The sequence below is a fragment of the Aulonocara stuartgranti genome, assembly GCF_965226115.1.
Source record: "Aulonocara stuartgranti genome assembly, chromosome: 11".
NCBI classification, from domain to species: domain Eukaryota; kingdom Metazoa; phylum Chordata; class Actinopteri; order Cichliformes; family Cichlidae; genus Aulonocara; species Aulonocara stuartgranti.
In genome coordinates, this window is record NC_138947.1 from 37350845 (window position 1) to 37369622 (window position 18778).

Genomic DNA, 18778 nt, shown 5'->3' on the forward strand with positions numbered 1-18778 from the left:
GATCAGAGGCCTCATTCTTTACCACAAAGCAACATGCAAATGACTTTCTGCATGAAACAAAAACCAGAAAGCTGAGCTCTGTTGCATGGAGAGAAGATTAATTACTGAGCAAACAGCACGCCAACCGTCAGGACTGGACGGTGCCTTGATGCTACAGGAACTGGAGAACTTGAAAAATATCAGGAATCTGATTGTTGTTTTTCATTTCATCTGTACACTCACAGTGAAAGCAGTGTGGCTGTAAATAACAGCAGAGCAGTGAAGACTCTCTCCGACACACGGACACGAGTGCAAGCAAACGTTGTGACAAATAAACACTTTCTTTAAATCTGATGCATCCTGGTCCCATTGACCCCGTTTAATATGTTTAAGTCTTGTCTGACGTTACATATACAGAATTACTCACAGTCTCTTCCTTAGACTGATGGATACAGTCTGAATGCTTAAACACTGGGCACTCGCTACCTGTTAGACACAGTGATACAATAATGTTCCGATGCACTGGTGTCATAGTGGAAGTGGAAAAAGCTGCACATGTGCATCACTGTGCAGCAGAATGAAGACACAGAACATTAGTGAGCTGTGATTTAAGCAAATAAAGGGATTCCTTTATCAAATCATTGTGGAAATGACAACTCATTAGAACTACAGGCTCATCTAACACACAGGGGACTGCTCTTTAAGGCCGGTGTGGAGCCCTGCATGCTTACTGTTAGCCCACCTGTGCAACAACATCCCTCTCATAGCGCAGCTGATACTGCCACATGAAGTCAGCCTGCTCAAACTCCACCTTCCTCAGGATGGACATGTCCGGGTCGATTCGGATCCACAGGAGGGGAGAGTCAGCACTGCAGAGGAATGAACAGGCACGGACACCGTGCACCGTATATGTTAGACAGATGTAAGCATTAACTTGGCAAGACAATACTCTACGGCTGCGTTCACACTGCAGGCGAAAGCGCATCAAATCCGACTTTTTTGACCCTCTGCGACCATCTATCTGATCATGGTGACAGTGTGAACGGCACAAATCTGATATTTTCAAATCTGATCTGGGTCACTTTCATATGTGGTGCTGAATGCGATACATATCTGATGTTTCAGAAAGCGACTGCTGTTTGATGGTCAGGTCGCATTGAATCCGTCTTTTACGTCACTGACGCAAGACAGACGCCAATTATCAGCGCCGGAGAAGACGACGTGAACGCTTCCTGTCCAGATGTCAGTGAAACTGTTGGGAAGACAACGCTGGAGAAACGTGAACATTTTCTTTGTCCTGTATAATCTGCAGATTCTGACAGAAACTATCCTTTGAAGCAGCGCTCCTCTAAAACAGCAACAAGGATCATTATTAGGTTATTTACATCATTATGTAAATAACAGAGTAACTTAAAGCCAAAATTGGGAACCGTAGTCTTTATATTAAGGCCATCAGTCACACATACTGTTGCTCTGGGTCTAAACTGAGCGTGTTGTGTGTGACGTCTTCTTTTGTGCATGCGCCGCTTTGAGCGTTCACACTAGAGCGCGTTTGCTGTCGCATTTTATTTGTAGTGTGAACGAGCAGACAAAAAAATCGGATTTGATCAAAAAATCTGAATTGAGCATCAAGACCTGCAGAGTGAACGCAGCCTTAGTCACATAGCAGCAATGCATCACAGCAGTAATGTCTTACTCCATTGCAGATAAATCCATGTCAACTTCCTCTCCATTCATCAGAGGGATCTTCTTTTTCTTGTTTCTGCAAACAGAAATCACATCAGTGACACCAAACACTCCCAGCCTGATATGACAGACGCTCTCGCTGAGGAGAGAAACAAAGAATCAGAACAAAGACTGGAAACATTCGTATATATTAGGAGGAAACAGTGAAGCCACAACCTTCTTCTAAGTAACATCAAATGGTGCATCTGAAAAGTATCCACACGCTTCACTTGTTCCACCTTAATTTGACCTCAAAAGTCTACAAAGTGAATAAAGTTTGTTTAAATTCTTGCAAATGTATTAAAAATAAAACAACAAAAATTGAACACATATAAGATTTTACAGCCTTTCCAGTGACACTCAAAACTGAGATCAGGTGCGTCCTGTTTCTACTGATCAAGAGCTTCTACAACCTGACTGGAGCCCAACTGTGGTAAATTCAGCTGAGCATGGTTTGGAAAGGCACACAGCACAAAGCAAGCCATGAAATCCACAGAAGGCACAGAAACATTTCTGCAGCATTGAATATTTAACTATCCAATCAGACATATGTGGCAGAGCGGCCAAACAGACGGCACTCCTTAGTAAAGTCCCGAAGGACTCTCAGACCGCGAGAAACAAAATTCTCTGGTCTGATGAAACAAAGATTAAATTGTCGAGCGTCATGTTGAGCAAAACCAGGCTTTGCTCATCACGATCCTACAGTGGTGCCAGCATCACGTTGTGGCGATGCTTCTTGGCAGCAGGAACTGGGAAACTAGTCAGGGTCGAGGTAAAGATGAATGCAGTGATGTACGGAGACATCATTAACCTTCAGAGAGCTCTGCTTCTCAGACTGGGGTGAAGGTTCATCTTATGACTCCAGGCCTCGAGGGCCGGTGTCCTGCAGGTTTTAGATGTGTCCTTGATCCAACACAGCTGATTCAAAGGGCTGAATGACCTCCTCAACATGTGTTGAAGTTCTCCAGAGGCCTGGGAATGAACTCATCATTTGATTCAGGTGTGTTGACCCAGGTATCTAAAACCTGCAGGACACCGGCCCTCGAGGCCTGGAGTTGCCCACCCCTGTTCTAACAGGACAATTACCCTAAACACTGAGTCAAGATGACCAAGGAGGGGCACCCAACCAGAGTCCAGACTTGAAATAGATTACACATTTCTCAAAAGATTTGAAAATGGCTGTACACCATCAAACCTGATGGAGGGTTTGCAAAGAAAATAGGAGAAACATGTGCCAAGCTTGTAGCATCAAGCACTGGCAATACTTTCTGGATGCACTGTAGCACATCTCAGTGTTAGCAATGCATGATTTTCAGGCGCTATAACAGCAATAATGTAAGTGCCCATTGTAATACACAAGCCCGGCAGAGGAGAGTGACGCAGCGTCCGGTACCTTCTGCTCTTTGAGTGGCAGGGAATGTCGTGTTTCAGGCTGTTCTCTTCTATCTGCAGCATGTGGTTGAAGGAGCCGTCCAGCTCTTGTACGGTCACCTTGATTGGACCCTGCAAGGAAACAGAGCAAAGAACGTAGCAAAAAAAGTCCGACAATTTAAGCCTGCTTGGGTCCTGACAGAGTGAATAGGCACAGGGCTGTAAGACTCACCACATATTTCTGAGTTCCAGATGATGTGTAGTCCTGACGGATCTCCAGCTCCAGCACGTTCCTCTTTCTGTTGAAGGCAAAACTGCCGAAGAATTTCACCACACTGCTCTGATCTCTGCATATGAACGGTTAAGACTAAAACCCTCCAAGGAGGTGTCAGACCCAGTGGATAAAGACTCAATATTTGAATGTTTTTATTTGACTGTAATCAGTTTCACATGATGCTGCTATACGCCTTTCATATTTGGTTATTTTCTTTCTTATTTACTGTTTCCAACACTGCAACCTCCACCATCCCTGCCTCCATCTGCAAACACAGATCTGATTGCGTTAAAGGATACACCCACTGTTTGATGAGGGGGCCTATGTCTTTGCCAGAGACGTTGGAGATGGATTTGAGGAAGGCATGAGTGGACAGAAGCATCTGGCTCCACATGTGACTCTGGTACTTCTGAGACGAGGCTGTACTGGCCAGACTCAGGAGCTTGTTGAAAACCTAAACAATAACAAAAGGTTAATGAGCTAAAAGAGAGAACATGTTTGAATATGAAGCCCAACTGAAAATACTGGCACACACACAAAAGGACCCAGCTGACCTGCAACATGAACTCCATGCTGATCCTGTTTTCTATCAGCCTCATCACCAGGTGTGCCTTACACTGGAACATCTTGTAATACTCCCAAGACAGTGTGTGGGGGTGTTTAATGGAGAAGTGAAGGTGGGGAGTTGGACTAAGAAGAGAAGAAAGTTCAAAATCCAACAAATGATCTGGGATTTATACTCGGAGGATTATGACTAAACACGACACTGCTTACACGTCTTAGAATCTAATATCTTACTTGTCTTTCTCTTTCCCTCCACTGAAGGTGGGGTGCAACAAGACTCCTCCCATTTTCAGCTCATACTCCACAATCTTGTCCAGCTCCTGTGGGCAAAAACAAAAGGTATGTTTTCTGTATCAGAAAGAGATGATAATGAGATTTATTATCAACACCAACATTATTCGATCTGAGCATGTTTGACGTTCCATCAGGTTCCACCAAAGTTTAAAAATGTAATCAAACTTTCTAGATATAGTAAGGCACATTTCTACAGTTTTGTATCTGTACAGCACCACAGTTAAATCAAACACTCAGTATGTGACTGAAGCTTTAACTGTATTATCTGATGAGGAAGCAGCTTTTACAGGGGAAGATTTATGAAGCGCTCACCTCTTTGATCCAGTGCCGATACTCATTGACTCCAAAGGTCTTCTTCAGGTAGAGACCGTAGATGTACCCTGAGATTCCTTTCAGCACCCACTCGTCAGCCCTACAGAACACAGAACATCTCAGCTCTAAGCTCACAAAACATCCCAACTTTCTTCCAACGTTACTGTGAATGAATCATAGTGAAATTCCAGCATTTAGATACAGCAACGATATTAGTGACAATTCAATTCAGTTTTATCACTGCAGCTGCAGCCACCTCAAAGCGCTTTGTATTGTAAGACACAGACCTTACAGTAATACAGAGAAAATCCCAGCAATCATACGACCCCCTGTGAGCAAGTACTTGGCAAAGTGGGAAGGAAAAACTCCCTTTAACCAGGCTGGGAGAGGGGCGGCCATCTGCCGTGACCTGTGGGGGTGAGGGCTCTTCTTCCATCCTTCCTCCCTCACTGATATGCGCTCTTTCATCATGCCCAAGCATGATAAATCATTTAAGACCACACTTGTTGCTTCTTCACATTTTAATAGTAACTTTTACAATCAGGGCACTTCAAGGATGGAACCTGGCCCCACACACTGCTCTCATTAATTTATCAGCTTGGATTTATTAGCTTGTTAAAAAAGAAAGAGAGACTCGGCGGTTTCCCTGCTTGACACTGAGCTAAGTCCAGCCTGGCACACACGGCACAGATGACTTCATCGCTGTATGTCCTGGAGTCAACAGTACACTGTGTGTTTTCTTAAGTATTTTCTTTTTAAGTTGGGTCATGCTCAGGGGGATAATCAAGTCCTAAGTTTGGATTACCTTCCTTTCATCCTCATAGCTGTAAGACACCTTTCTTCAAGAGGAGTCCCAAAAACAGCACAACAGACAGTTTCATTTCTCAGGAAGTCTAAGGAGGATCATCCGGTGCACACACGGAGCAGCGACACATCAGAAAAGGTCGTGTTTTTCCAAAATGCATAACCAGTTTAACCAATACCTTTCATGTGCCTTGTATGTCTGATGGGCTGCTTAGCTTAGCCTGTTCTCAATTACAGCCCTCAGTTAACCCCCTGCTCGGATTAATTGCTAGCAGGCCGCCATGCTTTGTTAAAATCAAAGAGATCTGACTTTTTGTGAGGTTTTTCCTTACACAACAGCAGCCAGCTAGCCCAACAACATAAGCAGATCAAGGCCCCACATCTGATGTGTGTTTGGAGGTCAGTGAGGAGAAGGCAAAGTATGGACGGTGAATGGAAGATGGCCTGTAGGGTAAAGGAGGGACACACAGGGGTAGACACAGCACAAGGTGCACCTGAGACTGTTGAGGCCTTTCTGACAGGCCTCTTAACATAATCAAGCCCCTCAGAATCCCTCAGTCTCTCACGGACACTGACCGCACTGGCAGAGCTGCCGAGCGGCGCAGCGATCCATCATGCTGGAGGATACAGTTGTTCAGGCCAGGACCGGCCCAACTTCTGACTCTTGGTACTGACAGAACAGCCTTGTTCTGCTGTAAATCTCTCATCAGCAGGCAGCCTTACGAGAAGAGGTCTGAGGACTAACTGTTACCACACGTTTCTAAAAGCCCAGAGAGCCGAGGGAAGCACTGCTGAGATCTGTTCATAGCGGTTTGTGTGAGAGCGCTTCCAAACAACACTGACGCTTCTTTTCCATTACACAACTCTCTGGCCTTTGAGCCCAATCGCAGCCTGTTTGTAGCTGAACTTGTAGTGCATCTTCTCAGTGCCTTTTCTTACAGCGTCCAAAAGCAAGCTCCACATATTCAGGATACCTTTTCATTACCTGGATCTGCTTATTCTAGCATCACCAGTCAGGCCAAGTAAAGGTTTTCCACATCAATATTTTCCAAGTTAGCTTTTGGGAAACCAAAACTATGTTCAGATAAAAGAGGAGGTGTTTAAAGCCATTGACCAATACTAACCGTAAGGAAAACGTCGGCAGCTAGTCTTGGTTTGTTGTTCGCAGACTATCTCGGTACATAAACATTTACACAAATATACAACTGCTCGAATTGTAGACGTTCTCAATAACTATAGATCTTTTTACTGCTAGCCTACAGATTGACTGTTTTCTGGAGAACTCATTGGTCAGCATATATGAACATTACACCTTCTAAATACAAGAACGCCACATTAAATGGGGCGGTCGTGGTTTTAGAGTTGGCAGTTCGTCTTGTAATCAGAAGATTGCCAGTTCGAGACCCGTTGCCTACTGGTGGTGGTCAGAGGGCCCGGTGGCGCCTGTGTCCGGCAGCCTCGCCTCTGTCAGTGCGCCCCAGGGCAGCTGAGGCTACAATGTAGCTGCCATCACCAGTGTGTGAATGTGTGTGTGACTGAATGTAGTGTAAACCCATATGGAAAAGTTATATATAAATCTTATAAAGTTTTTATCTGTCTTGTATGAAACTTGTATGAAAAGCATACAAGAGTGGAAACACGTATAAGATCCCTTGAAAAATTATACAATGAAACTTGTATGTTTTGTATACTTACTAAAAAAATATATGAAAGTAATGAGAAAGTGGCCACTTTCATGAGTAAATCATATATGTTTTTACTATTTCTTTTCCATATGGGAAGCGCTTTGGGGTCCATAGGGACTGAGTAAAGCGATATACAAATGCAGGCCATTCACCACTTACATGTTCCAAATCCTGCACAGGCCTCGGTTTCACAGGAAAAAGGGGTTTAATATGATGTCACCTGAACATTTACGTGCACACACTACGTTGTTTCTTTGTTGTGGACACTGCTTGCTGGACGATGGGAACAATAAGAGTCGGTCACATTAAAGTGGGCCGTAGTTGTGAGGAGGTTAGAAATGACTGTGTTGTGCAGAGCAAACTACACGTATAACTACAAACAACAACCCAAAGGGAACAGACTCAATGGTGTTACACAAGCTATGCATTTTATAGAAACATCTCACGCTGCTGAAGGTTCTTATCTATATCAGATATTAGGCTGACGGATGTTTTTGGAGACTAATTTCTTGGTCGACAATATGAGGGGAGAAATTTGACTGACTAGTCTAACACTAACACACGCAATTATCAAGAAACATTTGAGTACTGTTTAATTGTGTAAACAAAGGTATCTGAACCATTAATCATATTAATCATCGTACTTGCTGTCTAAATCTGTGACACCTTCCACGAAGAAAGAAAAAAAAGCACTTAAACTGATGTAAAACATGTTGCTACAAACGATGGTTACGTGTTAGTAAAAAGAAACAAATGTATCAATTAAGACGGAAAAGTGTGGTGCATTGTGACAGAGTCAACATTGTCTTACAGATCATGACAAGCCCAGCCCTCCCTGTGCCCAGCCACCTCCTCCAGCTCATCTGAAGTTCTCCCAGGACAATCAGGTCTCACCAGCGTGTCCTGGGTCTACCCTGTAACCTCCTCCCCGCAGCACATGCCCAGAGCAACTCACACAGGAGGGATCCACCTTAACTGGCTCCTTTGATGTGGAGAAGCAGGAGCTCTACTACCGAACGACAGGACTCCTCATCCTCTTTCTAAGTCTTAGACTTTGGAGACTAGAACTTGTGTCTCAGATTTTGGCTTTACTTCACCATCCCATGTTAACACTCACCAGGACATCCTGGAAATAAAACAGCCGAAGAACTGCTGAGCCAACGCCTGAGCCAGACAGCGGCGAGTCTGGGGAGTCTGGTCAATGATCATAGCGCTGTGGAGCAAGTTGGTACTGAAACAGAGGCAGCAGTTGAATGAGAGGAATAACGCCTTCAACAGCAATCTATTTGTGTTTTACATTTGCTGATTTCTTCTATCATCCTGCCAAAAAGGACCAGTGAACTCTGATATCACGACCTACCTGAAGATGCTCATAGAAGCATAGGAGGATACTTGAACGTACGCCTCATCCACAAACACAGTTTTGAAACAGGAGTAAGGATAGCGGCACGTCAGGATTTCCTCGTAGAACTCAAAAATCTCGTGCAGGTACGACATTGAGTGTTTGAGAAGAGGGAGCAGCTGCGGCAGGCAGAAATGTGTCACCTGACAGGAAACAAAGACGTGCGCGCTTCAGTGGTATTTCAAAGATTATGTGACGAGAGCCGATGTATTCTTCTTTATTTACACCGTTTACCTTCAAAAGACACTTAAGTAAGTGGCCATCAAAAAACACTACAGGACAAAGCTCCATTTAAACCACTTTAAAGGCATTTTAGGATAAAAATGATATAAAAAGCTGGACTAATCTCATCTGTCTGGATTATTCGACGACTGCATTCTGCATCTGTCGTTGCAGAACTTATTCCAAGCCAGGTGATCTAAAAGCTGTACAGCTGAGGGTAAAGTTTACACAAACACTTCATGGACATGACTTTTAACCACAGCCCAGTACATTTTTTACTGGTTTGGGGTCAGTGAGTCCAATTAAAGTGGTAGCCTGATTTATCTGTTCCAGAGCAGTTTGTGTATTTGTGGTAAGGATCCTTTCCTGCAACTATGAACATGTTTGATGTCAGTTTGTATAAATACCTGCAGGATGAAATAACTGCAACATTTATTTAAACTCCACGCAGAAAGAACAGAGAACGAGGACCCACCTCGTGCATGTAGGGGTCCACAAGGATTTCAAAGGGGCCCACAGCCAGGGAGATGTTGGGAGCTGCTGTTGGGATGGGAAGGACGTAATGGAAAGTCTTCTTTCTCATGTCATGAGTGTAAATGGTCTCCACCAGATCCCCACATGATACAGCCACCATAGATGCATCCACAGTGAACTCCAGCTTCCATGTGCACAGCTCTGAGTAAGAGTCCACGCAAGGGAACCAGAATCTGTGACAGGAGAAGATTTTCATTTTTCCATCACAACTTCCAAAGCTGGAACATCCAAAACAAAAAGTCACTTCTACATATTGTATCTGTCAATATGGAGCCAAGGAATGCGGTTTTTATTTATTCATCTACTACGGACGAGAAGATTGTTTGTTTGCAGACCTTGTGGAGTTCTGGTACCCAAAGGAGAACACATGGGCTCCTCTCTCCGCCATGCTCCCCTCCACATCAGGAACAACAAAGTGGAGGCCGCCTTTGGGCTGGTCCAGAGAAAACTCTATGTACACCTTCAACACTTTCAGATCTGGATACAAAAAACAAAACATAAAAACATCCATTTTTATTTATGTTCATTCAACAAAAGGCAAAAACCTTATTTTAGTGAACTGGATACAATCAACAGACAAGTAACCAGGTGATGGCTTTTCAAAATAAAATGTCATTTGAAAAAAATTAAAAGAGATGGTAAAGATTATGCTGGCCTTAAACGGGCAAATCATTTATTTTTCTGCTTATTATTTGTTGAAAACAATAACTTTAGCCATACGTGTCAACACGTCTCTAAGCTAGCCACAAACCTTGAGTGTTGCCCCTCAGAGATGTCATCATGAATTGGTATTTCTTTTTATAGTTACACTGACGCTAAGACAAATTTCAGAAGAAGTAGGAGCAAATGTTAACTTTTCTGTTAAATTCAACCTGGTGAGCTCACTCTGAGCCACAACACAGGAGACCCAGTTTGACCTCCAAACGTTTTAACACTTCTCCTCTCCGTTCTTGAGCGTTTCTGTCTCTGAATGACACGGAGAAACTCACGTTCACATCCATATTCAGGCAGCCTTCAGTTGTTTGTATGGTCTATTTTTTTGGTACAACATGCTAATATTAGGTTGGACCCTCTTTGTGCAGTGAACTCATCATGACTGGAGTTCGACGGTGTGTAAACCTGCTGGAAGCAGCCATCAGAAGATGGCTACACTAACCATAAGCAGTTGGTCAGCACCAACACTCAGGTAGTGTGTTTATACCAAACTTTGACCCTACATAATGTCACAGAGGGAATGCGATCTTTATTGTATTGTGCAGCCCCAGCTGACAGGAGTGCAGCCTCTCGGTCTTCTGCAGCTATAGTGCATCTATGTTAAACTTTGATAGGGTGTGTTTGCAGGTGCCCTCCTGCTGTAATGAGTAATTATCTGAGCAGCTGTCGTCTTCCTGTTCAAAGCAGTCTGTGCGTTCTCCTCTGACGTCGTCTGAAAAGCTCAGACCGAGCGCCCACGCTATGTTCAAAGTCACTGAAAGCACCGTTCCTCCACCATTCTCTTGCTTGATTTCAGCAGGTTGTCTTGATCATGTCTACATGCCCACGTGCAGTTGGGTTGAGTTGCCGCCATCTGATTGGCAGATTTTTGGAACAGCCGAACAGCTGCTCGAGTCTTTACAGTGTATATAGCCATTACAGCCCCTCAGCTCACCTGACATGCATCTGCTAGTTGGTCCAGGTATAAAACGAAAAACTGTGTGGGCACTATTTAGCTTAAATGATCAGAGCGGCTGTAACAGTGAGCCGGGGAGCAGCTGAAGTGTTGAACTATCGAACCTGAAACTTAACGTCTGCCTCCTTAACCAGGCTTTGGGAGACAATGCTGCAGTTCTATTCAGCTGTTACAGTGTTTCTTTATTTTACTGCATTTCATACAGTTTTACTTTGCATGCTTTTAGTTTACCAACAGGTTTGGAGTTTATTGTGTTTATTTAATTTCATTTTAATTCTTCTTTCAGTTTACTTGCACATTTTATTGCACTTTATCTCAATTAGATAAATATGTTTATTTTATTCGAATGTTTGCTGTGCTTTTAGTTTCAGTTGTGTTTTGTTTACATTTGTTCTTATTATCGGCTTCATCGATATCAAAGTAAAAGCACTAATCTGCATGAAAGGTGCTACACAAAACACTTGACAGACGACTCCATTACCATCCCCTTGTTTCCAGAGCTCAGAGGGTACTTTGATGACCAGCTCGCCGTGCCCTGCGTCCGGGTCCACGGCACTCACTGCGGCAGTGTAGGCGCTGGAGAAATAGTTGAGGTTCCTCCTGTGTGGACACGCAGTAAGCATTCATTGCTGTTCTTTAAGTATGCAGTTGATGATAATCACAGCCACCCACTCCGATGGACACAAATCTTAATGTGACAAGATAAGTAAATGACATAAATAAATCTCTGTTCTCAAATCTATTATTTTTGCATGTGTGTTGTTGCTGCCTGTGTTTAACTGAGTCATTTCTGTAACTGTGACACACTTGCTGCTGCCTATCAATGGGATCTTCCTGGTTAAATAAAGGTTAATCAATAAAATCTTATTTATATAACTTCTTCTCATTCTTGTAGTCACAACCAAATATTTTCCAAACAGTTCAAATGATCAGACAGCTCTGCTAGTTTAAGCTAATTCAGTAAATTAAACACACGACCAATCACAGCAGTTCATCGTTCCACTAAGTTTATTTGGCTCCAAATGCAACCACGAGCAATAAAGGGCCCCGACATGCCAGCCTTCCCTCGCTGAGCTTCTTTTCTAATTCAAAGGGGGTTTTTCCTCCCTACTGTTGCCAACTGCTAGTTCATGCGGCCTGTCCAACTGTTGGGACTCCCTCTCTAGTCTTATAAATGAGCCTAAATTTCTTTTGACTATTTTCCACAGTGTAGAAAAACCTCAACGTTATGAATAACAGGGATTTATGATGCAAAGATCAGAGTGTAAATAACGCCAAATATGCAACATTAGAATTTCTTAAAGCTGCTTAATTCTGCTTCAATAACAGCTTTGCACTCTTTACTCTTGAAACTGCTCCAGCAGTCTTGAAGCAGCTGCCACACATGTTGAACACTTGTTGGCTGCAGTCCCTAACCATCTCACTTGAGTTTATGTCTGTAGCTTTTGGAGACCAGGTCATGTAATGCGGCACTCCATCACTCTGTTTCTTGGTCAAACAGTGCTTACAGCAGGGTTTTTCCAGGCTCACAGATGGTTTTTGGGGTAAACAGGGGTGCACAGTAAAGACAATGAGTCTGTGTTACCTTCTTTGAGTCACCATTTGATAAAAATGAGTCCATATTATGCGGGAGAAATGAAACCTCGATTAACAAAACAGATTTTTAAAAATCATTTCATTACACTAGTGCGGACTTTCCTTTGGCTCTGGCTAAAACCGCCGATGCTCCCATCAGCCCTTCACGGTTTCTCACAAACACGACAGCTGAATCCAAACACAACCTGGTTTTTCCCTCTCTATTTTTGATCCAAGCAGCTCTCTTCTTCTTATCAGCCTCCCTCACTTAGTGTGTCTTTGCAGCAGTTCCAGCATGAAGCCCTGTTTCCCTCCCTGACTGATGGTCTCTACCTGACTGAGGACTCATGCTTCACCGGGAAATTTACACCGTACCTATGCCGTAACTGCAAACCCCTCCGAAACCCTACAGTGTAACATTTGAGGTAATCTGACGTTCACCTCTCTAGAAATGTTATTATACGTGGGGTTGACACCGCCCACAACCATTGTGATTGGCCTGTTCAGCACCATCGATTCCTCCTGGGTATTTCCAACAAGTTTTTCACTGCAGCTTTGAATTTATAAGTATAAAGAATAGTAATGATAGCAAGGACTCACAGATGTGAGAGATTTCTGAAACTATGGGAATTAATGCGACGGAACTTACAAAGAAGTGAAAAAAGGAGCAAATATGTTTACACCCAAGGACCCTGCCCACAACAAAGAGCCCAGGAGGACCCAGGAGAGAAAAAGTTCCAGCATTTTGTTTGTTACTTGCAGTAACGACAGGCTGTTCCTGCACTAGTTAAACAGCTGTTTGCAGAACACCTGCACCGCCTCCGTACAACACAAAAGACTGCTTCAATATTAAGACAGTCAATTTAACTATTAAACTTCTGATAACTGTTGACTGAAGGACAAACTTCCTTCATCTGGTTAAGATAGCTTCCAGTATAATTCCACATGTGTTATAACCATAGAATCTAAATTTAAAAAGAAAATCAGTGACACTTTCAGATGTACTTTTGTAGACTAACACATATTCTGAGGTCCAAAATAACTAGAACGTGGATCTACTCACTGCTTGGACTCATGGTGGCACACTTCCAGAGTGGGGTCATTGTAGAGGAACGGGGCTTCGAGATCGTTTACTCGGACCCTGTAGATGCGACACTGTTTACTGTTTAGCTTGATCCTGTTCAGGTTGACCACGGTGGGGAAGATGGTGAGCTCAACATAGCCCTGAAGTATACAGAGGCAAGGAAGACATCAGCAAAATATAACAACATGTATTTGAAGCATGAAAAAATGAACTTGTAAACAGAATGTGAAGAAAAAACACCTTCACCACGACAGTGATGGTAAAAGAACCCTAATAACTAAACCTCAATGAAATGAGATGAAGCAGAGGGGGAGGAGGAGTGGGCCAAAGCTCCTCTCAAGCAATGTGAGGCTGATAAAGTCACACAGAAAGCCATTATTTCCACTTACTGCTGCTAAGGTGGGTTTACAAGCTATTGAACCACGAAGTGTACTTAGTTTTTGCACACCCTGCTTCTGTATTTTGATTTATGACACAGGTAATACATCATGTGTTGTCGTTCCTCTGAATTTGTAATAACATCATTTTAAACTTCATATTGCTCAGATGATTTCTGTTATTATGTCCTGACAGATCAAACCTTAGAAATAACAGAGGATGGGCACCAGTTTAGTTTATCTACGCTGTCTCTATCTATGCCAGCTCCAAGTCTGTGCAGAATTCATGTTACTGTGATTCTTATCCAGTTACAGAGGCTTCTTTTTCAAACAAAATATTAAATTAGGTAGAAGTCGTCTTAGAAACAAAAGACTATGATGCGTGTAAAACAGTCACATTTCTGGGAAAATGCTACCACCGTGTGGTAAAGATCTTCATTAAACATTATTTAGCATTTCTTTTTTAATAAAAGCGATTCTTGCTAAAATTACTTTTAAGATTGACACGTAATTTTGCTTAATGCTGAGAAATAATAATGATGAATATTAACACGAGACTGCAGGCGTATATTACAGTAAGTAACACTCTTTTAAGCAGTAATGCACCCTTCATAAATGCCGGTAATGTGTGATTAGAGGAACCAAAACAAGAGAGCGCTGCCGTCTCGGCAGATCGCTAACTGAGTATCTGCTGTCCAACGGTGAGCAGATGAGCCATTATGTGCGCAAGTGCTGTACTTACGATGACAGACTTCCTCTGGAAGTTGATGTTGTTGATGCACACCACCTGGTGGGTCGTAAAAGCAGTGACACAACGAAACAGTTAACGTTTCATTTATGAATGTAGCTACCTAAACCCTCTCTGTCGTAGCCAGGTACAAAGTGTAGCTAAAGCGCTATTTACTTCGGTCTTGACTTTCCCCACGTTAAGCTAGGGTTAACTTTGCTTCTGTTACTATAGAACATGACAACAACCAGCAAGAAAGTGATTCTGCTCAGATACTTATAATTTAAAGGGCCGCGGGCTCTCGAAGCCTTTGTCCTTCTTCCTGTTCATCGCTGCTTCTCGCTGTGCTTTGCTGAACTTTTAAGGTGCCATAACTCCGCTCGGTGATGCTTCCCTTGCCTCAGCCGCACTGAGCTGCTCTTCAGGCTCACAATTCAAAGCCCCCTGCATTCACCAGACTCGTACACGTTTACAGGGTGCTCGTCAGTTCTCCCAAAGCACTATATGTTAGCAGTCGGAATGTTTAAACTATCACTGTGTCAGGCTGTCGATGAGTCTTTGGTTTGTATCGCCCGGAGCCCGCTGTGCACTGTTTTCCATGCAAACCACGCCGACGCATCCACGAATATACATCAGCCACGAGCAGCAATAAGTTGTTCTGTTTCCTTATTAAAAAATAAGTAGTTTACTCCACAAATGCTCCACTCGACGCGCATCAAAGCATCCAAATATCCCCTTCTCTGCTCGGCAGCTCATAGTATTGTGACGCCCGCTCCAGCGTGTTCGGCCATTTTGTTAGTAACCTTTGACCTCCCGCGTAAAAATGATAATTATATTTTTTCCCAGAGCGGTCGATTGAAAAAAAATAAAACATTTGTATTAAAATGAATGTGTGTGCGTTAATAATGTAAATACCGTAAAGTCTAATTTAATTAAACAATACAAATTTCACGTCACGTGAGGGGCGGAGACTGTGTGTCTGCGAAGAAGTGCACGAGATCCGCACAGCTCATTGGTTTATCCCTGTGACGTTCTCTGTCTTTTGCGGGACCAACAATGTTTTTTACAGGCACAGATCATTTGTAGGGCATCTTATTGCGAGTCCTGATTGTTCTCTCGTTTTAGTTTTAGTAATATTTTTAAATGGTTGTACAAAATGTAAAAAAAAAACTGGCAGGTGCATTGGCTGCATTTTTAGATGAATAGTTGTATATGTTTCCAAATGTGTGCATACGTTTTCAAAATGTACAAATTATATTTGCATTTTAAGTTATATAAATAATTTATTCAACATGTCTGTAGCTGTGTTCAAGGTTCAAGGTTCAAGGCTCTTTATTTGTCACATGCATAGTTATACAAGTATAACACACAGTGAAATGTAGCCTGACACGCTCCTCGACATGTGCAAAAATTAGGGGGGGGGGGGTGTAGAGGAAGAACATTATATATATATATATATATATATATATATATGTACATATAGTATATACACTGGGTGAATGTGCAGTAGTAGCAGCAAGCAGGTGAATTCTGTACATTAATACATTACATTAATATGAATACATTAATACATTAATATGAATAGACATCTGACAGCTATGTCCCAAAACGTCGGCTGCATCCTTCGGAGGACCCGGCCTTCGCGGTCTACATGGGCCGGCTCGGCTCGGCCTCAGCTATCACCTTCACTGTGACGGCCTACCATCGCTCGCTGCGCTCCTTCCTGCCTGCCAAAGAAAACCAGAACATAACCTCATCAGTCATCTACTTCATCTGGAACCTGGTACTCATCTCTTCTCGTCTCACTGCCCTTGCTCTTTTGGCCTTCGTGCTGACCTGCTTCATCTTCCCCCACTTCATCTGCACTTGGCTGGTTTTATTCTCCTTCGCATGGCGATCCAAGACGAACTTCATGGAAAGTCCTTGTGGAGAATGGCTTCATCGAGCCACATCTTCCTTTGGTATTTCGACTGGTTTAATGTTGCTGAGGGGAAGACGCGGTACAGGACTGTGTTCTAGCACAGGTTTATACTGACTGATCTTTGCATCCTCTGTGCTGTGTGGTGCTGGAAGATGAGCACACATCCTCCTGATTTTGTGATAGAGCCCATGTCAGCTTTAATTATAGCTGCCTGTGTTGTTGCAGTTTACGTCCTATGTCTAATACTTAAATGTATTTATTATAGAGTCTTTCATCCAAATATGAGCTGAAAGGGGCCAACACAGAGCAGCGACCTGAAGATGAGGTGGGATTTTGTATGTTTGTCCCTGCACCAAAGATTGCAGACCACCCTCCATCCTCCCCATCAGCACGCTGCAATAAAAGAATGAGAAAGCTGGCTGAGAACATCTACTGCTGACGTGCACTTGACATCCACAGGACGACTAGAAAGAGACCGAGTCATGCAGAATGTTTTCATCTAGATCGCGTGGCTGTGTTTTGTAGCACTCTGACCTTTGTCTGATTTAGCCACAGATATAATGTCTCAAAGCATTACTCATCTTAATGTGGAGATGAAACTGAATATGCACTTTCTGCTGTGCATTAAATCATTTCAAGATATCAGTCATTAAATTAAATGAGAGGCTTTAATTATTAAATCTGTATTAAATAGTTGTTGTTTACATGTGAAGAGATCCTTTTTCAAAGGCTATTTCACTGGATCATCTTTTCTAAAGAATCTAACAGGTTAAATGAGGATAAAATGATTGTCAGCAGTGACTGAGTCTGCCATCCCACCTACCAGAAACTAGGTTTATATGACTGTCCATGAGGTCAGTCTCACTGTGATTAGCACTGGATTAGTTTACTGCTACTAAACACTGAGCGTGTCAACAAAAGAGACATTTATAGCAATGTTTCCTCTTCACACAGTTAGCTGGTAGATGGCAGGCATCTGACTGTGGGGTAAACTGCTGTATATGTGTCACAGTACTGGATGTGCGACCCAGTGTTTTGTCTATTTTAGGGGTTTTTTGTTGATAACTATTTTTCTCCATGTTTCTGTTTTAATTTGAAAGAGTCTGATGCAATCTTGTTCGTTGGTGTTAGTTTGACTTTCCCTGTGACGTCATGTTTCATTTCAGTCAGCTGTTTTCCTCATGTGTTTTCACTTCCCCTGAACACATCCAGTGTGTTCATAGTTGATTATAGTTTTTCACAGTCTGTCTTAGTTGTACCTAGTTTTTCATGGTTTCATGTTACTGCTACCATCAGCCAAAATAAAGGCTTTTTCTTTTACCTGCATCTCCTCTCTCTGCATCTGCTTCTGCGTCCTGTTCACGACCCATCAACATGTGGCCATGCAATAAAGACCTTCCTTACCCATGTCAGTAAAGGGGCTCTGTAGCTTCATGATTAGTTTGCGGTTTTTCTTCCTTCACTTTGATTTGTGTTTGTGGACATATAATGTGTGTAACAGGGCGTGGTTGGTGGCACGGTTGCGAAGGGAGGCTGACACAGCGGAGCTCCATCAGTTCAGTTGTGTTGTTGTTGTGTGTGTGCAGCTGGGGCTGAGGGCTGGAAGAGACAAAAACTGAGTAAAAAGTGTAGTAAAGTGCGATCTGTGTGGTCGGGTCCGTCATTCATGGTCACTATGTGCAATGTACACTTTCCATTAATCTCACAGTGGAAAATTCCTGGAAATCAAAGTCAAATGTTTATCAGTAGAAGAATCAGACTCCTGTTAAACATTATATTTGTACTAAATGTGTGTGTAAATATGGTGTCTGTAGATTTGTGACGGTGTTTCTGTTGTAGTTTATTCCTGTATGAATATTAAAAACTTGACTGAAAGTATTAAAAATGTATTTGCATTGCTTTACAGAAAAAGGGAAAAATGGTAGGACTGTGGGGGAAAGCGTGATCACCTCAGTTAAACAACTGGTGTAATTCTATTAGGTTCATCTTTAAGGAACTCTGCATGTCTCCAAATAGCTTTGAATGTCTTTGAAATGAGAAGAATACAAATAGAAAAAGACAAAAAGTGGACACATGCAGACAAAGTAAAGAGATGAATATTCAGTAAGCTATAAAGATCCAAAGCTCTCTCAGTTTTTCTCAAATGTGTGTGAGGACTGCTTGTTTGTGTTCTTGGATGCACTTAGTAAATCCAACAGCTCAGCTATTTGTTGTTTGTTGTTTGTAAAAGTTGCAGGAAGAACAAACTTCTTAAACAGG

The 18778-nt window shown here is 42.7% G+C and overlaps 1 protein-coding gene and 1 pseudogene across 2 annotated transcripts in view; one reads left to right on the plus strand and one right to left on the minus strand.

The window, feature by feature from the left end:
* The window catches only part of taf2 (TAF2 RNA polymerase II, TATA box binding protein (TBP)-associated factor), a 34799-nt gene extending 19387 nt beyond the window's left edge, over positions 1-15412 (minus strand). The window contains exons 1-16 of the mRNA XM_082551011.1: positions 14879-15412; positions 14614-14668; positions 13474-13634; positions 11317-11435; positions 9502-9643; positions 9108-9339; positions 8369-8553; positions 8126-8239; positions 4520-4619; positions 4148-4233; positions 3904-4039; positions 3649-3803; positions 3308-3422; positions 3098-3207; positions 1676-1741; positions 722-848 (exon numbers count right to left, since the gene is read on the minus strand). Of these exons, the coding sequence (XP_082407137.1) occupies positions 722-848; positions 1676-1741; positions 3098-3207; positions 3308-3422; positions 3649-3803; positions 3904-4039; positions 4148-4233; positions 4520-4619; positions 8126-8239; positions 8369-8553; positions 9108-9339; positions 9502-9643; positions 11317-11435; positions 13474-13634; positions 14614-14668; positions 14879-14928 (1953 nt within the window). The 5' untranslated portion in view covers positions 14929-15412. The remainder of the gene's footprint in view (positions 1-721; positions 849-1675; positions 1742-3097; positions 3208-3307; positions 3423-3648; positions 3804-3903; positions 4040-4147; positions 4234-4519; positions 4620-8125; positions 8240-8368; positions 8554-9107; positions 9340-9501; positions 9644-11316; positions 11436-13473; positions 13635-14613; positions 14669-14878) is intronic.
* An 837-nt stretch (positions 15413-16249) lies between these two features.
* LOC309716828 (XK-related protein 8-like) lies at positions 16250-16958 on the plus strand (annotated as a pseudogene). Its single transcript has one exon. The product of its transcript is annotated as an XK-related protein 8-like (transcript).
* Positions 16959-18778: the final 1820 nt, after the last annotated feature.